The sequence below is a fragment of the Fusarium sambucinum genome, chromosome IV (assembly GCF_050947815.1).
Source record: "Fusarium sambucinum isolate potato_lamoka chromosome IV, whole genome shotgun sequence".
Lineage (NCBI taxonomy): Eukaryota > Fungi > Ascomycota > Sordariomycetes > Hypocreales > Nectriaceae > Fusarium > Fusarium sambucinum.
The window spans coordinates 5390369-5408969 of record NC_139291.1 but is presented as its reverse complement, the minus strand read 5'-3'; the positions used below and the strand labels follow the sequence as shown (position 1 = coordinate 5408969).

General features: G+C 49.1%; 4 protein-coding genes across 4 annotated transcripts; 2 read left to right on the top strand and 2 right to left on the bottom strand.

The window, feature by feature from the left end:
* Nucleotides 1–4802: 4802 nt before the first annotated feature.
* Nucleotides 4803–6475, top strand: FSST1_001816 (uncharacterized protein; the record flags this gene model as incomplete). Its single annotated transcript, XM_083227746.1, has 2 exons — nucleotides 4803–5299; nucleotides 5359–6475. 2 exons carry the CDS (start codon nucleotides 4803–4805, stop codon nucleotides 6473–6475), a joined length of 1614 nt encoding a protein of 537 aa, XP_083091998.1.
* A 1105-nt stretch (nucleotides 6476–7580) lies between these two features.
* On the bottom strand, nucleotides 7581–12723 carry FSST1_001815 (uncharacterized protein; the record flags this gene model as incomplete). Its single annotated transcript, XM_083227744.1, has 8 exons — nucleotides 7581–8007; nucleotides 9246–9527; nucleotides 9591–10041; nucleotides 10090–10599; nucleotides 10851–10883; nucleotides 11072–11145; nucleotides 11239–11896; nucleotides 11952–12723. The coding sequence occupies 8 exons, from the start codon at nucleotides 12721–12723 to the stop codon at nucleotides 7581–7583; spliced, it is 3207 nt and encodes a 1068-aa protein (XP_083091997.1).
* Nucleotides 12724–13047: 324 nt separating this feature from the next.
* FSST1_001814 (CPSF A subunit region-domain-containing protein) lies at nucleotides 13048–17059 on the top strand (the record flags this gene model as incomplete). Its single annotated transcript, XM_083227743.1, has 4 exons — nucleotides 13048–13291; nucleotides 13428–15507; nucleotides 15689–16976; nucleotides 17033–17059. The coding sequence occupies 4 exons, from the start codon at nucleotides 13048–13050 to the stop codon at nucleotides 17057–17059; spliced, it is 3639 nt and encodes a 1212-aa protein (XP_083091996.1).
* A 213-nt stretch (nucleotides 17060–17272) lies between these two features.
* Nucleotides 17273–18119, bottom strand: FSST1_001813 (uncharacterized protein; the record flags this gene model as incomplete). The annotated part of the gene is made up of 2 exons (XM_083227742.1): nucleotides 17273–17845; nucleotides 17991–18119. 2 exons carry the CDS (start codon nucleotides 18117–18119, stop codon nucleotides 17273–17275), a joined length of 702 nt encoding a protein of 233 aa, XP_083091995.1.
* Nucleotides 18120–18601: the final 482 nt, after the last annotated feature.

The following is an 18601-nucleotide window of genomic DNA, read 5'->3' as shown; positions in this document are numbered from 1 at the left end:
CAGTACGTACTAAGGTACCTGACATGGTAAAGTCTAGGTACTAAGGTAGGTACTTCTAGGTACCAAGGTACCAAGATTGTACCTCGGATAGGCAATTTCAATTTCAATTTCAATTTCAATTACGGTGCAGTTGCAGTTACAATTACAATTCATTGGCAAGTACGTACCTGCCTTGCCCTACCCTGGGCTCTGAGGAGCTCTTTCCATGAATCAGTAACAACTGCCGTCCATGAGGAGCTCCTTCTCGCTTCCAACTTAGAGCAAGGGGCCTACGGATCGTCAACGCCAAACAATCCAAAATAATGGGGCTCCCGTCTTTCCCTTCTTTTCCACGACTCCTGCTTTCGCCAAAGACAGGAGCAAAGCAAAGCAAAACAAACATATGCTAGACACCATCAAATTTACTCTCAACCTACGATTAAGGCGGCGTCAGGGATCTTGATCAAATTGGCCAACTGGATCAACACCCGGACGGATTGGACCGTCCATGGCGCGCCACAACTTGGTCCCCTCCTTTGCTCTCCCTCTGTCCGCTCATCATCCATGTATATGCATTCGTCCCATCGCATTTCTCCCCATACTCTACGAGGAGAGACGGACAAACATTGGCAGATTATGGATACTTGCTGCCCAATGGCAAAATCTCTGGGTCAAGCAAGGTCACTCTCACTCATGGTACTACACAGTAGTGGTTGCATGCCCAATGATTGACAGGTTGATTAATTGACCTCTCCCGAGATTCCACTAACCGTCCAGCCACGACGCTGATCCTCCATCGCGACTGACCTGCTTCCGATACGAAAGATAAAGAAATGAAAATGCTACTCAAGGAATCGCTACTCATTGCACGACCTACCATTTGTTGCTTACAAGACAAGGCTATCCATGACGGGAACGAGGCCAAGCCCAGAGCCCTACACACATGGGATGTCATGGAGGTCAAACATGGATGTTGATGGGATGGACTAGGGGCGGAATGGCAACTGGCCATGCTGCAATAGGCGGCAGGCGGCGGCTGTCAAACTGGCTCCAGAAAGGGCCGTCCCACTAGTCTACCTCTGTCGATTTGCCCTGGTAAGCCCCAGTTCTACCTTGCTCAGAGTAGCGGTAGATCTCCGTCCGTTTCTCATCCAAAGACAAGCCATACCAAGGCTGCGAGGCAAGCACCGTGAAGCTCCAAAATTACCCAATACTGGTGCCTTACCACACGCACATCAATGTCCTTCATAATACGGGATAGGACGGTCTGGCCTCGGATTTTGACCCACCGTCATTCCAGTTGCGGCATCCCGAGAGCACCATGTCATCATGGTGCTGAAAAGGTGGGAGAGAGGACCAGGGTTGGTGTTGACTTTGGCATGAGTGCTAGATTGCCAGTTTGCTTCGACAAAGGCAACGTTGAGCTGTTAACACCATCAATATGAGCTGAGCTGTAATCAATGAGTAAAATCAAAAGAAGATGCTTTGCGGCTCGGCTTCACAATGATCATTGCTCCGCATGAACAAAAGTCGAAACGTACATCTCGCAACTTTCGCTAGATTTGTCACACATCAAATAACTCAATATTGAATACTGGCAGACCACGTGCACCGGTCTGTTACAGAGTGAGATTGTCACTACAAATCCCGTTCTTTGTCCTGGTTTGGATTGGGGCCGCATGTTACCTTGGTGTCATATCTCCACGGGTCATGATGCCTGACTACACTAAACTTTGACCAGTAAGCCATGCCGCTCAAAGATCTTGGCCAGAAAACTAGCAAGAACAAGGACGAGCTGGCTTAAAAGACAAGGATACCTGGATGAAGCTTCGGGGATCCATATCTCACAAGCGAAGAGGACCCTTAACAACCTGAGGCACTCAGTTTACACTCGGGTTGGCTATGCAATCCTGGAACCACGAGGCAAGCAGGACGAGGCGAGGAGACACGACAGGCAAAGGAGAAGCTGTGGCTAGGACATCAGGGCATGGCATGAGGAACAAGGCTGAACGAATCAAACCGCCGACGCCTTGTTCATCAATCTCCTCCCTCCTTACTCACCACGCCTCTGCTCCATCTTTCCCATGAGACAGGTCTGAGCTCCGGATCTCACCTCCCGGTTGGGCTTTGACCGTGAAGCGCGCCGTGTATCAGGGTTCAATGCTCGAGAAGGAAATAAGAGGGAGAACCAAGAGTGACATACGAGACCGCGCGGGCTGGTCCGTTCAAGGCTGAAGCTGAATGATTGCTGCACCAAGGGCTAGCAAGCTGAATTGCCATCATCACGACTGCCCATGCCCCGCTATCATTTACGGTTTTCGTCAATAGTTGACTTACTCGCGGTTGACGATAATTATCCTTGATCACTGGAGGTTTCTTTCCATCAAATACCAGGATCATCTTGGACCCCTGTCTCTAAGAGTGGCCGGGCATGCCGTTGCCGTTGCTGCATACATACTCTTTCTGCTGTAGACGTATCTTATCCGTGGCCCGTTGGTCGATCTTACTTTGGGCTGTATCAAGTCCCTGCTGCCGCCATCCCATCAAAAGATTGGGCATTATACTAGAACCAGCATATTAATATTACGATTCAAGGCTTCGGACCTTCAGGCCAGGCCGGGTTTCGTCTGGGGAGGATCTGGTTTAACAGGTGACCAACCCACCGAGTGGACTCTCTGCGGAAGAACTGGCTGACCTATGGCAGCTCTCCATCGTCCATCTCCAGTTTAAACACAGACTAGTCATCTATTACCATCGAATCGCATGAGGTTTTGGCGCGCCGCGCTTTCTAGATCAGAGAGAGATACCCTATGAAAGCTGCAAGCTGATGGTTCCCAGATGGACTATCTCTCTAGCCCGAGCGCGACTTTTCTTCCTCCTCATCCTCTTACAAAAAACTCCAGTGAGCTAGTACTGACATGGCACGCCCCTTCGTCTGACCTCATATTCACGGAACTGAGCCATATCGCTACAATCTCAGCTCTCGTAAGAACAGGGCCAGTCTGGCCGGAGTGAAATGAGGGACAACAGGTCCGAATACACAACCCGCTGCTAACGTTGGTCTATGGAGAGTTAGCCGCAGTATTAACAGAATGAATACGGAGAACCCCATTACTAGGGTTGCAACGTTAAGATGGAGAATGATACTTTGGGCTTGTCCTGACGATTTTGGGCATCTCTCAATGCTTCTTCCACTACTTGTGCCGCCGATCGGAAGTTTGTGTCTGCGGGCAATTTATTGATTATGTTCTTATTTGATATTCGTCTAGCTTTCGGCTATCAGATGGTCGCTGGCCAAGGGGTTTGCACCTGCCTACGGATTCATTTAACGGCTGACGATTCTCTTGCTTTTTCTGACCTGGCGATGGTCTGGCTAGGATCAATAACAAGAAGAAGATTCGGCTGAGAGCTCCATAGGAGTATACCCTAGCTCACCGGTCTATCTCCGAACCCGAAGGCGTCCCATCCCATTACCTCATGGGCCCGACGTCTATCATTCTTTGGTTTTGATCAAATCGCCGCAATTATTAGCGGGTGAACGAGTATGCGTGCCTGTGTGTGAGCCTCTGTCTTGCCTGCAAGCTTTAGTTCTTTGCTCTGGGCGTTGAAGGCCTTGTCATACCCTATTCAAAACACTTTCCGTCTTTATCAGCTTCATCCACACCTCAATGAACTGCACACACACTTAGACTGCGTTTTAAGGATTCATCAGTTGTCTACAGAGCACACTGGCTTCAACCCACTGCCCTCCCACACACACCATTTCTTGATCTCACGATTACAGTATACACCCCTCCCCCTTGTTGAAGGGAACCCCCACACCCTTGCCTATTCCTCGTGCGTTCTGCATATGTATATGGAGAAGGTCAACCTCTGGGTTTACATCTGTAGCTATGCATATGGCTTTAGGTCTCGCTTGTTTACACTACACTACACTGCACTGCATGTATTGAAAAACGATATACTCCTCAACGGTCTGGCCTCGTGTTGGAACGTTCGCCTCAACTCTGTGGTCCACCATCAAAACTTTGTCTTAACGTTACCGTCCGGATCAAGCTACTGGCTGTCGTTTCTGGACATCGTTACTGTTTTACCGCCCCCTGTGGCTTTTCTCATCCGCCCGCCCACCCTCCACTACTCAGTCCGTTATTGTCTTGTTTTGTACATTGCCCTGCCGCCTTTATCCTGAGACGGCGTTATTGTCTCCGCAATTTCCACGAGCTCAGCGAGAAAAAGCAAGTAGAAGAAACTTCCCGTCGTGTCTCACTCTAGTGAGCTTGCGTCTTGAGAGGAAAGCTGTTTCTGCCCATCGAACAAGATTCACAAACAGACAGAACTGCTTCGAGACCTACTCAAAAACCATCCCTTCTGCGATTTAGACGGTTCTAAATACTGCTGGCCCATCACTGAGGGTTTCTGCTTTCTAGTGGTTGAGTTACTTGTGTACTGATGTTGGATCTTGCAAAGATTTGCCCCAAGACACCCGACATCATCTACAAAGGTACCAAGTGCTCAGAGCAAGAACTTGGGAGATTGACGGCAAACGTGGGCCATCTTTTATCTACACATTCAGGAACCAATTCGGACAAGACGATGCATCTACCCATCGACCGATGTCAAACGTGAGGACCATCACACTAAATCTTCAGTTCTCCTCCGTCTTCATTTCTAGTTCAGAGGAAGCCGGCCGGGTCAAATCATTATTCAACATCTCATCCTTGACTAGCTCTCGTAACCGAGATTCTTCACGCATTGGCAACCACTTGGCCAATTCTAACATTTTCTATACTTGATCCAGTGTCAGCTGGACAACACACGCAACGATGAATCACGTCAACGGGACGTCCACAATGGGACAGGATAACGGATATGGAAGTGATGTCTGGACGAGTATCAGTCCCTACAGCCAAAGTCCATACAATGCTAGTCCATTGACCGAGTATTCATCCTTTGGTGCCTTTGGGGTCCACGGACTACCATCAGAATCGATAAACCGAATGCCACCACCACAAACACACCAAATGATACAACCAGCACCACCTCCAATGGCACATCAGCAGCTTCCTCTTCTTAATACAAACCAGACCTGGCCGAGCCAGTTGACGAATCCGGCTCCTTCTCAGAGCTATCCAGCACCACCAGTATCTATGGCGCCTGCCACCAGCGCTCCGCCTGTAGAAGCCCCCAGATTACCGACCCAGCACGAAAAGTCGAGGAAAACCCTGACTACGGAGCAAAAGAGAGCTATGTGTCAGTTTCATGAGGACAACCCTGGCACTCGACAAGCCGATATTGGAGCCCGGTTCGGCGTTGAGAGAAGGTAGGCATTTTTGGATACCAAGTCACACTTTGCCATGGGAATCTAACAAAACACAACAGCACTGTATCGAAGGTTCTAAGACACAAGGATCAGTACTTAAAACGCGATCAAGAGCCGGAAAATGCCGCAGTGAAGCGTGGAAAAGGCAAGCATCCCGATTTCGATCGAACACTCAGCAACTACGTCAGGAGACAGCAGCAACGAGGGTTTCAGGTCAGCGACGAAGAGATCATGGAACAGGCAAGACTATTTGCCCATGCGAGTGGTAACCAAGAGAGTGTATTGAACAGCCTGAATAGCATCTGGCTTCAAAAGTTTAAACAAAAGCATGGTATTGGGGCAGGCAAATTGATGCGGAGAGCTTCCGAAGCCAACATACCAGACAGTGCAAGACTATCGACACTTGCCACGAAGACCAGCGATTTATCCCCAGTGTCACCAACAGGACAGCTCTCGCCCCTATCCGGAAGCAGAAGCGACGAAGAGGCACATGCCGATGGAATCGATTTCGACTTTGGTTACAAACATGCAGAATCCCAATCAACGACGTCACTATCCAGTGATTTCAGGGACAACGGTGCGTCGTCGTTCTCAACAGGCACAATGAGCCCTACGGGTACGTTCACTTTCTCTCCTGATCCCAATGTGGGAGGCTTCCCGATGGATTTCCAACACAGGGAGAAGAGGAGCAATACATTCCCATCCCTTAACATTGATTACGTGAACCAAATCTCATGCTCAACGGAGCCTATGACTCCTCGGTACCCCTCATCATCGACTGCGCCGTCTTCAGCTCTGGAGTCACCCCAGCATGAACTGCAGGCACCATTCAGTATCGACACCAACGTCAACTCACCGCCTCCGGTACTGCGCCGCAGCAGTAGCAACTCGAGTATAAATCGCTCTACTGCAGTAACCAGTGCTACATCGTCGACCCCGATTGACTCATCTCCAGTTTCGCCGTCCCAGGAGGATGCTCGCCGGGCAGCACAAACACTGCTCAACTACATCCAATCAGCTGGCACATTTGACACAAACGACTATCTGTCCATCGTACAGTTGACCAAAAAGCTCAAGATCCACCAAGGTCGACCGTCGATTGGTGGTTTGTCCCGTATCCCCGAAGGCGACGTTGAAGCACCTGTTCTTTTATCAGCCAAGATGGAACCAGCCTGAATTTGTATGCGAAAACTCTCTGAGTTTGTTTCTTTTTTTTTTCCATGTCTATTATCTTACCACTTAAACTTGCTCTCGAGTTTAATTGCCGAGAGTATTAGAGGGGGTGCTTTGGTCAGGACCATTATGGGTCACCTTTCTGCTCACGCAAGAACCTGCACTCTTTGCATTTTCACTTTGCAATTTGCGGTATCGACTCCTTACCATTGGATCCGACATGAAACCTTCGACTGCTTGCGGCAATTATCGAACAAAAGAAAACACTGAAATCTTACAAAAAAAAACCTGTCTTACAGGAACGGACAATTTCTTATACCCAAACACCCTTGAAGATTTGAATCTCCCGCTCACGCGAACCCGAACGCTTACATACAAAAATCGTCCACACGAATCTACAATCCCGAACTGCTCATCGGAAGGGTGAGGCATGAAGGAGAGTCAAAGGGCTAGAAAAGAGGAGGAAAATACGACGGCCGAAACACGAATGGCAGAGACACAGTACAAATCAGAGCGAGGCTCTTAACAACAGTTCAGGGGCGTTGCACCCCGCTTTGTCAATGTCTGTTTTCTTTTCTCAGCATGTTTTCTTACTTCTATACATATCATTTATTTTCTTTCAATGCATGTATGGCATGGATGCGGAGGGAATAATCATCTATGCACACGCTGTTTTCTTTATTCCCATCATTTCTTGTTTACTTTTCTGTTCAAAGACGAGAGGGCATCTGCTGCGAGGCACGGCATGGCATGGCAAGGTAAGGTTAAGAAACGAAGTGGTGCATGGCTTATGAATCACATCGGTGAAATCGATGTTTTTTCAGTGGGAGAGAAGGATGAGGTCGTTTTTGGCTTGTTGTATCAAGAAGATAGCTGGACCAGGCTAAGAGCCTGCTCAGGGGTTACTGAGATCGTCAAACGTCTGGCAGATAAGGACATCCCTTCTTTAGTTAAATGGGTGGCATTTGTGCATTTAGGCATGTCCTTGCTCTTGAATACCTGATTACTGTCTTATCCTAATGTGATGTTTGTGTTTGTTGATATATTTATTAACAAAGGGGTATCATCAATCTAAAAGAGTGTCTACAGATCTACTGTAATTATCTACTCAACCAAGTCTTTCTTCCCACAACTCTGTCACACCTTTCTCGGTAAGCTCGGGCATCAATCTAGCAAGTACCAATTCGAGAATGCTGTACATGAGATGCTTGTTACAGTACTCGTCATCCAGTACAAGGAGAAGCCGCTCCATCTCATCCACAAGATCTTCGTCATCCGATGGATCGCCCTCGGCCTTTGTGCCTCGCCGCCATAAGCGACCGCCGAAATAAAGTCTTCCCACACCCTTCGGTAGCAACTCCCAAAGTGACTTAGCGGCTCTTCGACGCAGGGCGTGTAGCTCGGCTTCGGAAGATGGTGGGAAAAGAGACGCCTTACCGGGGGCATTATTGGGGAAGAGAACGCTGCGAAGTGTGCGCAGAAGAGGGGGCAGATTCGAGGGAGAGAAGAGAGAGTTGATATGATGAGAGAGGAGCCTGTGTGAAAGAAGAACGTAAATTAGCACATATTAATTTCACTTTGCGTTATAAGCTTGTGCAGCGCGTGGGGTTGAATGATCGGAAACATAATGTGCAGCAAGGGGCGCGTTCATTGTCGGTCTAGCCGATGTGATGCGATGTAATGCAATGCAATGCAATGCAATGTGAGGTTGAGAAGCAAAGCACAAAGTAAGACGAGGCTGCCAATGTTTTATTGGGTAGCAGCGCCTTTAGACTGGCTCATAAGGTTGCTTCTTTGCTGATCTGCCCATGTATGAACGAAACGGATCGAATGAGGGCCAGGGGAGCAAGAAGCAAGACAAGCCTTGCAAGGTGCGGGGAAACGCATCAAGAAGCACATTCTTCGTCTGTATCCCATGCAGGCTGAGGTAGAGATGTGAGATTACACAACAGGCACCCAAGCAATGAGACCGAGGCTGCTTGTGGATAGGATGTCATCGGATGACTTGCTTTCACCCCTCAAAGTCGAGTCCAGGATCGTGTAACAGTCCTGGTAGTTGCAAAAAGCTCAGTGGCTTCCAGCAGTTGTTGATTTTTAGGAAGAGTTGAAGCTGACTAGTCACAAAGCCGCGATTTAGGAATCCAAGGGCTTGACTGGGTGGTGAAACCAGGACTGTGACGGCTGCCCTCGCCAAGATAGTACTACAACCAACATCTTGAAAGGTGATTGTCTCAGACGGGTGGCGCGGCACGGGGCGAGAGTCAATTCAAGCTCATTGACGCATCATGAAGCGGGTGGTCCCTTTGGAGAAGCTGACATGGGCTGGGCGCGTAATCTTGACATCCTGCTGGACAGAAAGGCCTAGCTTGGGGTCATGTCAAGCAATCGGATGTCAAAAGCAACATCATGCTTTTCAATTGGCTGAGCCTCAGCTCCCAGGACCCATATCATGATTTAATGACAGGCGACTCGACAAGAAACGGTATTGCCTTGACGCAATTGCCCTCATCGCGCCTCGTGGTACAGCTAAGTGTGTGTTGCAAGGGTGTGTATCGACAACTGCTTCCCGCCCAACAGCCAACAAAGGGTAGAGACGTTATGACCCGCTTTCTAAGACCAGGCGGGTCGACTTATCATACCGTGCCGTTGAAGAAATTTGTTTCTGAGTGCTCACTGGAGCATCAGGAGGTCCAGTGACTCCAGACTCATGCGAGGTAGAAATGTCTGGTGACAATGTAGGTGTGAAGAAATAAAAGAAATGCTCATATCTTACCTGTCAACAGGGCCATCGTGGCCAGCGATTCGTCCAGGTCCATTGACCGCGCCGTACTGCAAAAGTGACAAAAACCCATCAAGCCAAGGCATGCGCAAGCTCAGCTCAAGCAAATTTCCAAGGCATGTCCATACTCGACATGATAGGATAGGCGCCTTGATGTAGTCGGCTGACTCGGGGCTCGATGAGACGCTGGGCTGTTTATCCTGACCCAGCGATATTTCCTTTTCGTTTATGGGTGTCGTTCTAGCAGGTAGGGATGAAGCCATCACCAGAGCAGTACTGATAAATCGGAGTGAAGCAACTACTATCATTCCAAGTTGGATAACGCCGAGAAAAACGGACCTTACAGAAGACCTCACAGACCAAACGCGACGACCCTTGACTTCAAGCTTTGGCTCAGAAGTTTCCTTTTGGGCTCCTACAGCCGACGGCCCGTCATTCGTCTTTTGTCGCAAAACCCTGGCTGTGATACAGATACCCTCGTATAGCATCCATGGCTGTGAAGCCTTATTGGCTATGATGTTGCCAATTATAAGCTCGGAGAAGATTTGTTCGACGAGACTCGTAAGACATGGGTTCTCGAGGTCTTCCGTGGGCAAGAGAATGGCGAGGATGCCTTGGACTAGCAGCTGACGGTATAACGCTTCGTTCCCAGCTTGGTCGGATATTGTGTCTGGTTTGTCTGGGTGAGGCACTGGCGCTAGGTGCGGAAGAGGACATAAGGCGTGGTATGCCTCTCGGGGATCTACCTCTACAGGGGGCCTTGCGATAGTACTGTGGGAGATTCGGTATGCTGATTGTTGTTAGAAAGTAGCGGCTCGTAAATGCAGTGCATCCTCACAAGTGATATGCTTGTCCAGCAAGTCAGGTATCTCGTCCAAAACCAAAGTTTCCAGATCAACCTTGCGGAAGCGCTGCTCCAGTGCTCGCGAACAATGAGCGATGATGTGTAGGACTTCTGCGACGAAGTTCTCGTCTGTCGTGATTTTATTGTACCAGCTTTGAACAAACTCTCTCAGTACGATGGCGAGAATTGCGTATAGCTGGAGGTCGACGTCGTTGCGACTAGTCAAAGGAGGAAGCAGCTCATCGATGGGCACTTGCGCATCGCGGTTCTTATCGCCGAGCTGAGGAGAGCACAACGTCCTGCGTATCAAAAGTGAAGTTGCTCGATCAGATAAGGGGTCGGTCGTATTAGGGCGCGTCAAACGACGTGGAGAGGCAGCAGTGGTAGTCGTAGTAGTATAAGCGACGGCGGTAGAGGGCGACAGCTCAGCATCAAAGGTCACCGACTTGGGCCGTGGGGCCGGTTGTCGGACAGGAGACGCGGCCGGGGCCACAGAAGAAGTGGCTGTCATGGCCGGAGCGATCGGCTAGTTTCCACTATCATGACCCGGTCGCGGAGGCGAGGCGAGCAGAAAGGATATTGTGATGAGTTAACGCAGAGTTCAATTATGTGTTTGAGGATGAAGTCAAGTTAACAGCAGGTCGCAGGGGAGGCCGCATGTTAAGCTCCTTCCTGCATGGTACGGGTTGGCCCGCCGCCTGAACCGTGCACTGCAGGCGCGGGGAGCCGCATGCACGAAATACCTATTACCATACCATGCCCTGCACCTTCCGAGTACAGTTCGAGCACTAAAAACAAGAAGCATTCCAGGTGTATCTACAGTTCAAGCCACAATACTATTATGCATCTCAGACATGTTGGATAGCGTGTACTGCGTATTGGCTACTAGCTAAGCTCTTACCTACCTAGATAGGTCGATTCGGTGATGGAAACGTTCAATGGCTGGTTTGGGAGTTGTTGCTTTCTGCTACCATACCTGCATGCCTCCTCACTAAGTTTAGAGAATGGCGTGACGCTTTCGGTGATGATCTATCCATATACACAGCTATGCTACAGAATCTGTACAATATGGTACAAGAGAATTTGTGGTTTGTTCTTCCTCGTCCTACACTTTTTTAAGCATCCCTGGTGGCTGTCTCGTACCTCTTTCCACGGAACGCCCACACACCCCAGTTGCCACAACTGACGTCCTGAGGATCTATGTCGTTCAAATCCCATCTAAGACTCCTGAAAGTGTTCTCGCCAGGCTGCAACAGAATGTCAAACTCTCCCTTTGACTTCTTATTCACCCATTCGACATCGCGCTCCATATCAAATTGAGTGTAGCCTGTGCTGATGATGGGAACCTTGGTCTCCAACAGAAGAGGGAGAGTCTCCTCCCATTCGTGACTGCTAGCAGGATGACCCAGGCCGGGATGGAACAGCACAAAGCAGTCAAAGTAAGGATCGTATGGCGCAAAGTGCTGAGTTTGGTGAATTGTGTGGTAATAATCCACGATTGTGCTGATCTTCATCTTGTACCAGACACGGTCCTCAACCACGGCCCCAAAGGGGTTTGAGGGGGTGCGCTCTGGCAATGGGAACTCATCATCCCGATTGGCCATACTTTCAGGCCCCACAAAGATGAGATGGAGTCGGGCGTCGGGGAACATGTGAGCCAACTGTACCCAGGCAGGTCGCGGGAGAGAAGACTCTGCACGAGCTCCCAGGATAAATACTCGCACGGCAGGCGCCTCTGGCTTCAGCTCGTCAACGCCAATTCCTCGACCGGACTTAGGAGGGTGCAGGTTATATCTCAATGCTATTCTCATAAATCAGTCGTGAAATCTCCCTTCTGGTCAGTCATTAATACTAACCGCTAAAACTCTTCAAGCCTTCCGTAGTCACTCGCTCCCCAGCCTTGATACTGTACGGGCTGAGCTCATGGAGAACACTGCCAATGGTAACCGGGTATGTCAGAAGACGAGTAATCTGTCTCATTTGGCGATCAGAGTTGACGGCGTCAAACTCTCTGGTATACATGAAGGTATCCCAGTTTGTCATGTTGATAGCCGCATGCTCCATTTGAAGATCGGGGAGATTGCCTTCCTCAAACACCCGACCGGATCGCAAGTCATGGTCATCTTCATTAACCTGTCGTAGGGTATCGCAGACTTCGAGGTGCTTCTCGTAATCGTCCATCCAATGTTCCTCGCAGCAGTAGACCGGCAAACCACAGTCCGGACACTCGAAGTTCACATGCTCTGGCGGTTGAGTGCCACTCGCAGCTTCTGCATCCTCAGGTTTCGGGGCAATTGTCGGGAGCTTCGTTTGCTGGTGATCGGGGTGGGGGCAGTAGGCGTGCTGTCGCATAAAAGCAGCTCGTTGACGAAACTCGGGAACAGGCGATTTCGAAAATGGATGGAAGAGGTCGTCTTGACTAAGGCGCAGCGATGATGGAGAAGACTTGTTAGTTGCAGAAGCGGCTGCCTCAGACTGCTTGCTTGCATTGGTCGAAAAGTCTCGGTTAGCAGGCGCGGGTGCTTTTCGTTTCTGGTCTTTGACTGTCGAGTGAACATTTCGGATATGATGGGGTGATATCCTCATCCATGGCTTGGCTGTCACTCCCAAGGCCAATTGTCTCCGCATAGTTGCAGAGCATTGTCCGCAGAGGCTCGAGGCCGCTCTTCTCAGAGTCGGCTCCATATCTTTAACAAATACGATCAGTATCCGGACGCCAATTATTTTACTGACGTCTTCTGCATATCTGATTATTGATGGAAGTGGGATAATTCGAGGGAGCTCGGGCCACAATCGGCTGCGCCGCAAAATAATTCCTCCGATGCGCGCCAAAGTTTTGACATGAAAGCTCGCTCGAGTTTCAAAAGCTACAACCATCAGCTTCGACGCGACACAATCTGACCTACACCTGTTCTTGAAGCCGCGCAGGCTCATCTGCGCCTAGCCGCAAACATGGCGACCACATCGAACATGTTTTTATATTCGCTTACGGTCCAGCCACCTACAAATGTCACGCAGGCGGTCCTGGGCCAGTTCGCAGGCACTCGGGAACAGCTCATCATCACTGGTGCTGGCTCACAGCTCTCACTGCTACGACCTGATCCCTCCCAGGGAAAGGTGATTACCCTCCTCTCTCATGACGTCTTTGGCATCATTCGCTCCCTTGCCGCCTTCCGGTTAGCTGGTAGCAATAAGGGTAAGTCAATCCAGAACCCCTCTCAGGAAAATCACTTAGTGATGTTCGAAAGCGATGCTATAGACGCGTCGACCACAGTGCCACCGGAACTCGAAGCCCTGTCACCAGAAATCTAAGGCTAACTGAACTTTCACAGATTACTTGATTATTGCTTCTGACTCTGGTCGGATCACAGTTATCGAGTATCTCCCAACTCAGAACCGCTTCCAGCGACTACACCTTGAAACATTTGGAAAGTCAGGCGTGAGAAGAGTGATTCCTGGCGAGTATCTTGCTTGCGATCCTAAGGGCAGAGCGTGCTTAATTGCCTCAACGGAGAAGAACAAGCTTGTTTATGTCCTAAATCGGAATTCACAAGCTGAGCTTACGATCTCATCGCCTCTTGAGGCTCACAAGTCTGGTGTTCTTGTCATCTCCATGGTTGCACTTGATGTCGGCTACTCGAATCCTGTTTTCGCCGCGCTCGAGATTGACTACTCAGAGGTTGACCAAGATTCAACAGGCCAAGCCATGGAAGAACTGGATACTCAGCTTGTCTACTACGAGCTTGATCTAGGACTAAACCACGTCGTCCGGAAGTGGTCGGATCCTGTCGATCCTACAGCCTCAATCCTATTCCAGGTTCCAGGTGGCAGCGATGGTCCAAGCGGTGTGTTGGTATGCGGTGAAGAAAACATCACATATCGACACTCAAATCAAGAGGCCTTCCGCGTTGCCATCCCTCGTCGCCGCGGTGCTACAGAAGATCCCAATCGAAAGCGCACAATTGTGTCCGGCATTATGCACAAGCTGAAAGGCAATACGGGTGCATTCTTTTTCCTGTTGCAAACGGACGATGGTGATCTCTTCAAACTCTCCATCGACATGATTGAAGATGAAGAAGGCAATCCAACAGGGGAAGTCAAGAGGCTCAAGGTCAAGTACTTCGATACCGTTCCGGTGGCATCCAGTCTTTGTATCCTCAAGAGTGGGTTCCTCTATGTTGCCACACAGTTTGGCAACTACTCATTCTACCAATTTGAAAAACTTGGTGACGATGATGAGGAACTGGAATTTTACAGCGACGATTTTCCCGCAGACCCCAAAGCCTCCTATGAACCTGTGTACTTCCACCCCCGGCCAACTGAAAACTTGGCTTTGGTTGAGAGCATTCCTGCCATGAACCCCCTATTAGACTGCAAGGTCGCAAATCTCACTGGCGAAGACGCCCCTCAAATATATACCATCTGTGGCAATGGCCCCCGAAGCAGCTTCAGAATGCTCAAACATGGCTTAGAAGTCAATGAGATCGTTGCTTCTGAACTTCCTGGAATTCCTTCCGCTGTATGGACACTGAAGCTGAACCGCTCGGAACAATACGATGCTTACATTGTGTTGTCGTTTACCAATGGTACATTGGTTCTGAGTATTGGAGAAACGGTTGAAGAAGTCAGCGACTCGGGTTTCCTCACCAGCGTTCCAACATTGGCGGCTCAGCTGCTCGGTGACGATGGCCTGATTCAAGTTCATCCTAAAGGCATTCGTCATATCCGTAATGGGAACGTTAATGAATGGGCAGCCCCACAACATCGATCCATTGTTGCCGCTACCGCCAATGCTCATCAAGTTGCTGTCGCCCTCAGTTCTGGCGAGATTGTATACTTCGAAATGGACGGCGACGGCTCGTTGGCCGAGTACGACGAGAAGAAGGAAATGTTCGGAACAGTCACATGCCTGAGCTTGGGAGATGTTCCTGAAGGGCGCCTGAGAAGCTCATTCCTGGCAGTCGGCTGTGATGACTGCACTGTCCGTATTCTCAGCCTTGATCCCGAATCGACTTTGGAAAATAAGTCGGTGCAGGCTCTGACAGCGGCCCCTACGTCGTTAGCTATTATTGCCATGGAAGACTCTTCATCCGGTGGCTCTACACTCTATCTTCACATCGGACTCCACTCCGGTGTGTATCTTAGAACAGTTCTCGACGAGATCACCGGTGAATTGACTGATACCCGCCAAAAGTTCCTTGGGCCAAAGGAAGTCAGACTATTCCAAGTTACTGTCCAGGGTAAGACTTGTGTGCTTGGGCTTAGTTCTAGACCTTGGCTTGGCTATGCGGATCCCATCACCAAGGGATTTGTTGTGACACCCCTCAATTACGTTGATCTCGAGTGGGGCTGGAACTTCAGCAGTGAGCAATGCGAAGAAGGCATTGTTGGCATTCAAGGCCAGTCACTACGGTATGTCCATTCTGTTTTCTTTTCCACCCGTTTTAAGTTGTACATGATGAGAAATAGGATCCTATGCCTTGGGCGATGAGGTCTTATTACGCATTTTTTCCAATTGTTCCTACTGAAGCAACAAAAGCTTCTGCAACATTCTTGTAGCATACTTCAGCGAGACACAAGCTAACACTCGCAGGATCTTCAACATTGATCGTCTTGGCGAGACATTGATCCAAAAATCTATTCCTTTAACTTATACCCCCAAGAAGCTCGTCAAGCATCCCGATCAACCTCTTTTCTACACCATCGAAGCAGACAACAATACGTTGCCGCCTGAGTTAAGAGCACAACTCCTCGCCGACCCTGGAGTCGTAAATGGCGACTCCAGGGTGCTTCCGCCTGAAGACTTTGGCTACCCCAAAGGTACTCGAAGATGGGCATCTTGCATCAACGTAATTGATCCCTTGTCTGAAGAAGGCCAGGTTTTGCAGACAATAGATTTGGAGAACAACGAGGCAACCGTCAGTGCAGCTATTGTGTCATTTGCCAGCCAGGATAACGAGAGCTTCCTCGTTGTTGGTACCGGCAAAGACATGGTGGTCAATCCTCGAAGCTTTTCGGAAGGATACCTCCATATCTACCGATTCTTGGAGGGGGGTCGGGAGCTTGAGTTTATCCACAAGACCAAGATTGAAGAACCGCCACTGGCCTTGCTGGCATTCCAAGGAAGAGTGCTTGTAGCTGTTGGTACATCGCTTCGCATATATGACTTGGGTATGAGGCAAATGCTCCGCAAGTCTCAGGCCGAAGTTGCAACACAACAGATTGTGTCTCTAAACACACAAGGCAGTCGAATCATTGTAGGCGATGTTCAGCAGGGCGTCACTTACGTTGTTTATAAGCCTGCTTCTAATAAGCTTATTCCCTTCGTCGATGATACAATCGCAAGGTGGACCACATGTACAACCATGGTGGATTATGAATCAGTCGCTGGTGGTGACAAGTTCGGTAATATGTTTATCGTACGTTGTCCTGAGAAGGCCAGTGAAGAGGCTGATGAGGAGCAATCCGGCTTGCATCTGATCAATGCCCGAGACTATCTCCACGGCACACCTCACAGAGTGAGCTTGATGTGTCATTTCTACACCCAGGACATTCCGACCAGTATCACTAAGACGAGTCTTGTGGTTGGTGGACAGGAAATTTTGCTATGGAGTGGTATCATGGGCACAATCGGAGTTTTTATTCCATTTGTCAGTCGTGAAGATGCAGACTTCTTTCAGAACCTCGAGCAACACCTTAGGACAGAGGACCCCCCACTCGCCGGACGAGATCATCTCATGTATCGTGGCTATTATGCCCCTGTCAAGGGAGTCATCGACGGTGACCTGTGCGAAAGGTACAACCTTCTGCCCAACGATAAGAAGCAGATGATCGCAGGCGAGTTGGACCGCTCAGTCCGGGAGATTGAGAGGAAGATTTCTGTAGGTCACGTCCAGAGTCACTACTATTTGAACAAGACGCTAATTGTTTTTTCCAGGACATCCGTACACGGTCTGCATTTTAATGAGAAAGCATGGTATCTTGAGTGTATCATGAATGCTATTGTACAAATCTTGCAAAACTTGAAGTATTTGGGAAGCTAGCGGCGTTAACGTACAGGGTCAAAAGCAAAGTCCCCTGGCTTGGTAGAAGATGGGTTGCCAGCGAACTGAAGATGTGTTGAAACCGCAAGGCGGTATGAAATATGAATATAATAAGTATCCAATTCAAATCTTAATCAGAGTCCTCTCCAAAAGGGGCCACGGTTCTTGTACTTGTCGACCTTCTTGCCTTTGCCGGGTATTGAATGTTCCTGTTCCCATTTTTCGTCGTCCAAATATGCTGTCACAGCATTTGTAATATCATAACTTGACTGCTCCAAGTAGAGCACGGCAATGTCGTAGTCGGAGACCTTGCAGGATGTCATGAAACGACGAATCTTACCCTTTCTCATCTCTTCCTCTTCGCCTTCGACGGGCCGTGGAGAAAGGCTTACGCCACCCTTGTAGTACTCGCCAGGGATCAGGATTGTTCGTCTGCCAAGAAGCAAGTGGTCGCTTGTGATATTGTTACTTCGTCGGAGAGCAGAAGCCGGCACGCCATATCGGAGAGATAAAGCGCTGATACTATCATGACGATGATCGAGAAAATGCAGAATGTCTGGGGCATCCTCCTTCAAAGCATCCCGTGCCAATGCTGCCTTCTCGTCATCCACATGCTGCTTCGTTGAAGCTGCTGAATATGGTGGTGGCGCTCCTGATATATGTGCTGTCGAGCTAGATGACGAATAAGCCGGGGGCTCTCTCAGGCCCTGCGGCAGTGAAGTAGGCACTGTTGAAACCTGACAGTAAGGACAATAATCTGCAAACCGCTCGTTTTCCTAGGTACCATAAGAGAGCATCAGCTTCAGCCCACACTGCGGTCACACGAGAAGGAGGTAGAGATAGATGACGAACATGAATGCATTTGCCACAAATGATTCTCGAACAACATGCGACTCGGCGATCTTGCGGTAGAGACGGTTCCTCTTTTGTGTAAGCCGGCGTTGACGAGAGGATAGTTGCACACGTAGAACAAGACTCCATGGTTATTGCGATTTAAAGAGTAAACTGTATTAGAAAGGTTCGAGAAATATCTTTGCAGGCAAATGTTTGATAGGATCTATCTAATAAAGATGCACACCTATTCGGGCTATCTGTAGACAAGTATCCAATCACGTCATGGTCAAAATGTTAGTGGCATGGATGCAAGTACAAGACGCCACTCTAAGGATATTATATCAGCAGCCTCTACACGCTTTTCAAGTCATCATACCTACTTTAAGGACAACCCCATCAAATCAAGTAAGTATAAGCAGCCTGATAGCACGCATCGCCTCTCATGTGAGAGTGAACGAATCTCGATTCTTCAATTTATCGATAACTCAAAACAAACTATGGGTTGTCCGATAGTTATGTTTTAAGCGTTAAACCCAGTCAAGGGTGGACAATACTGTTGACCAAGTCTAGAAGACACATCATGTAAAACGTATACTTGAACAACAAGCCATGATTAAAGGGGAACAAAA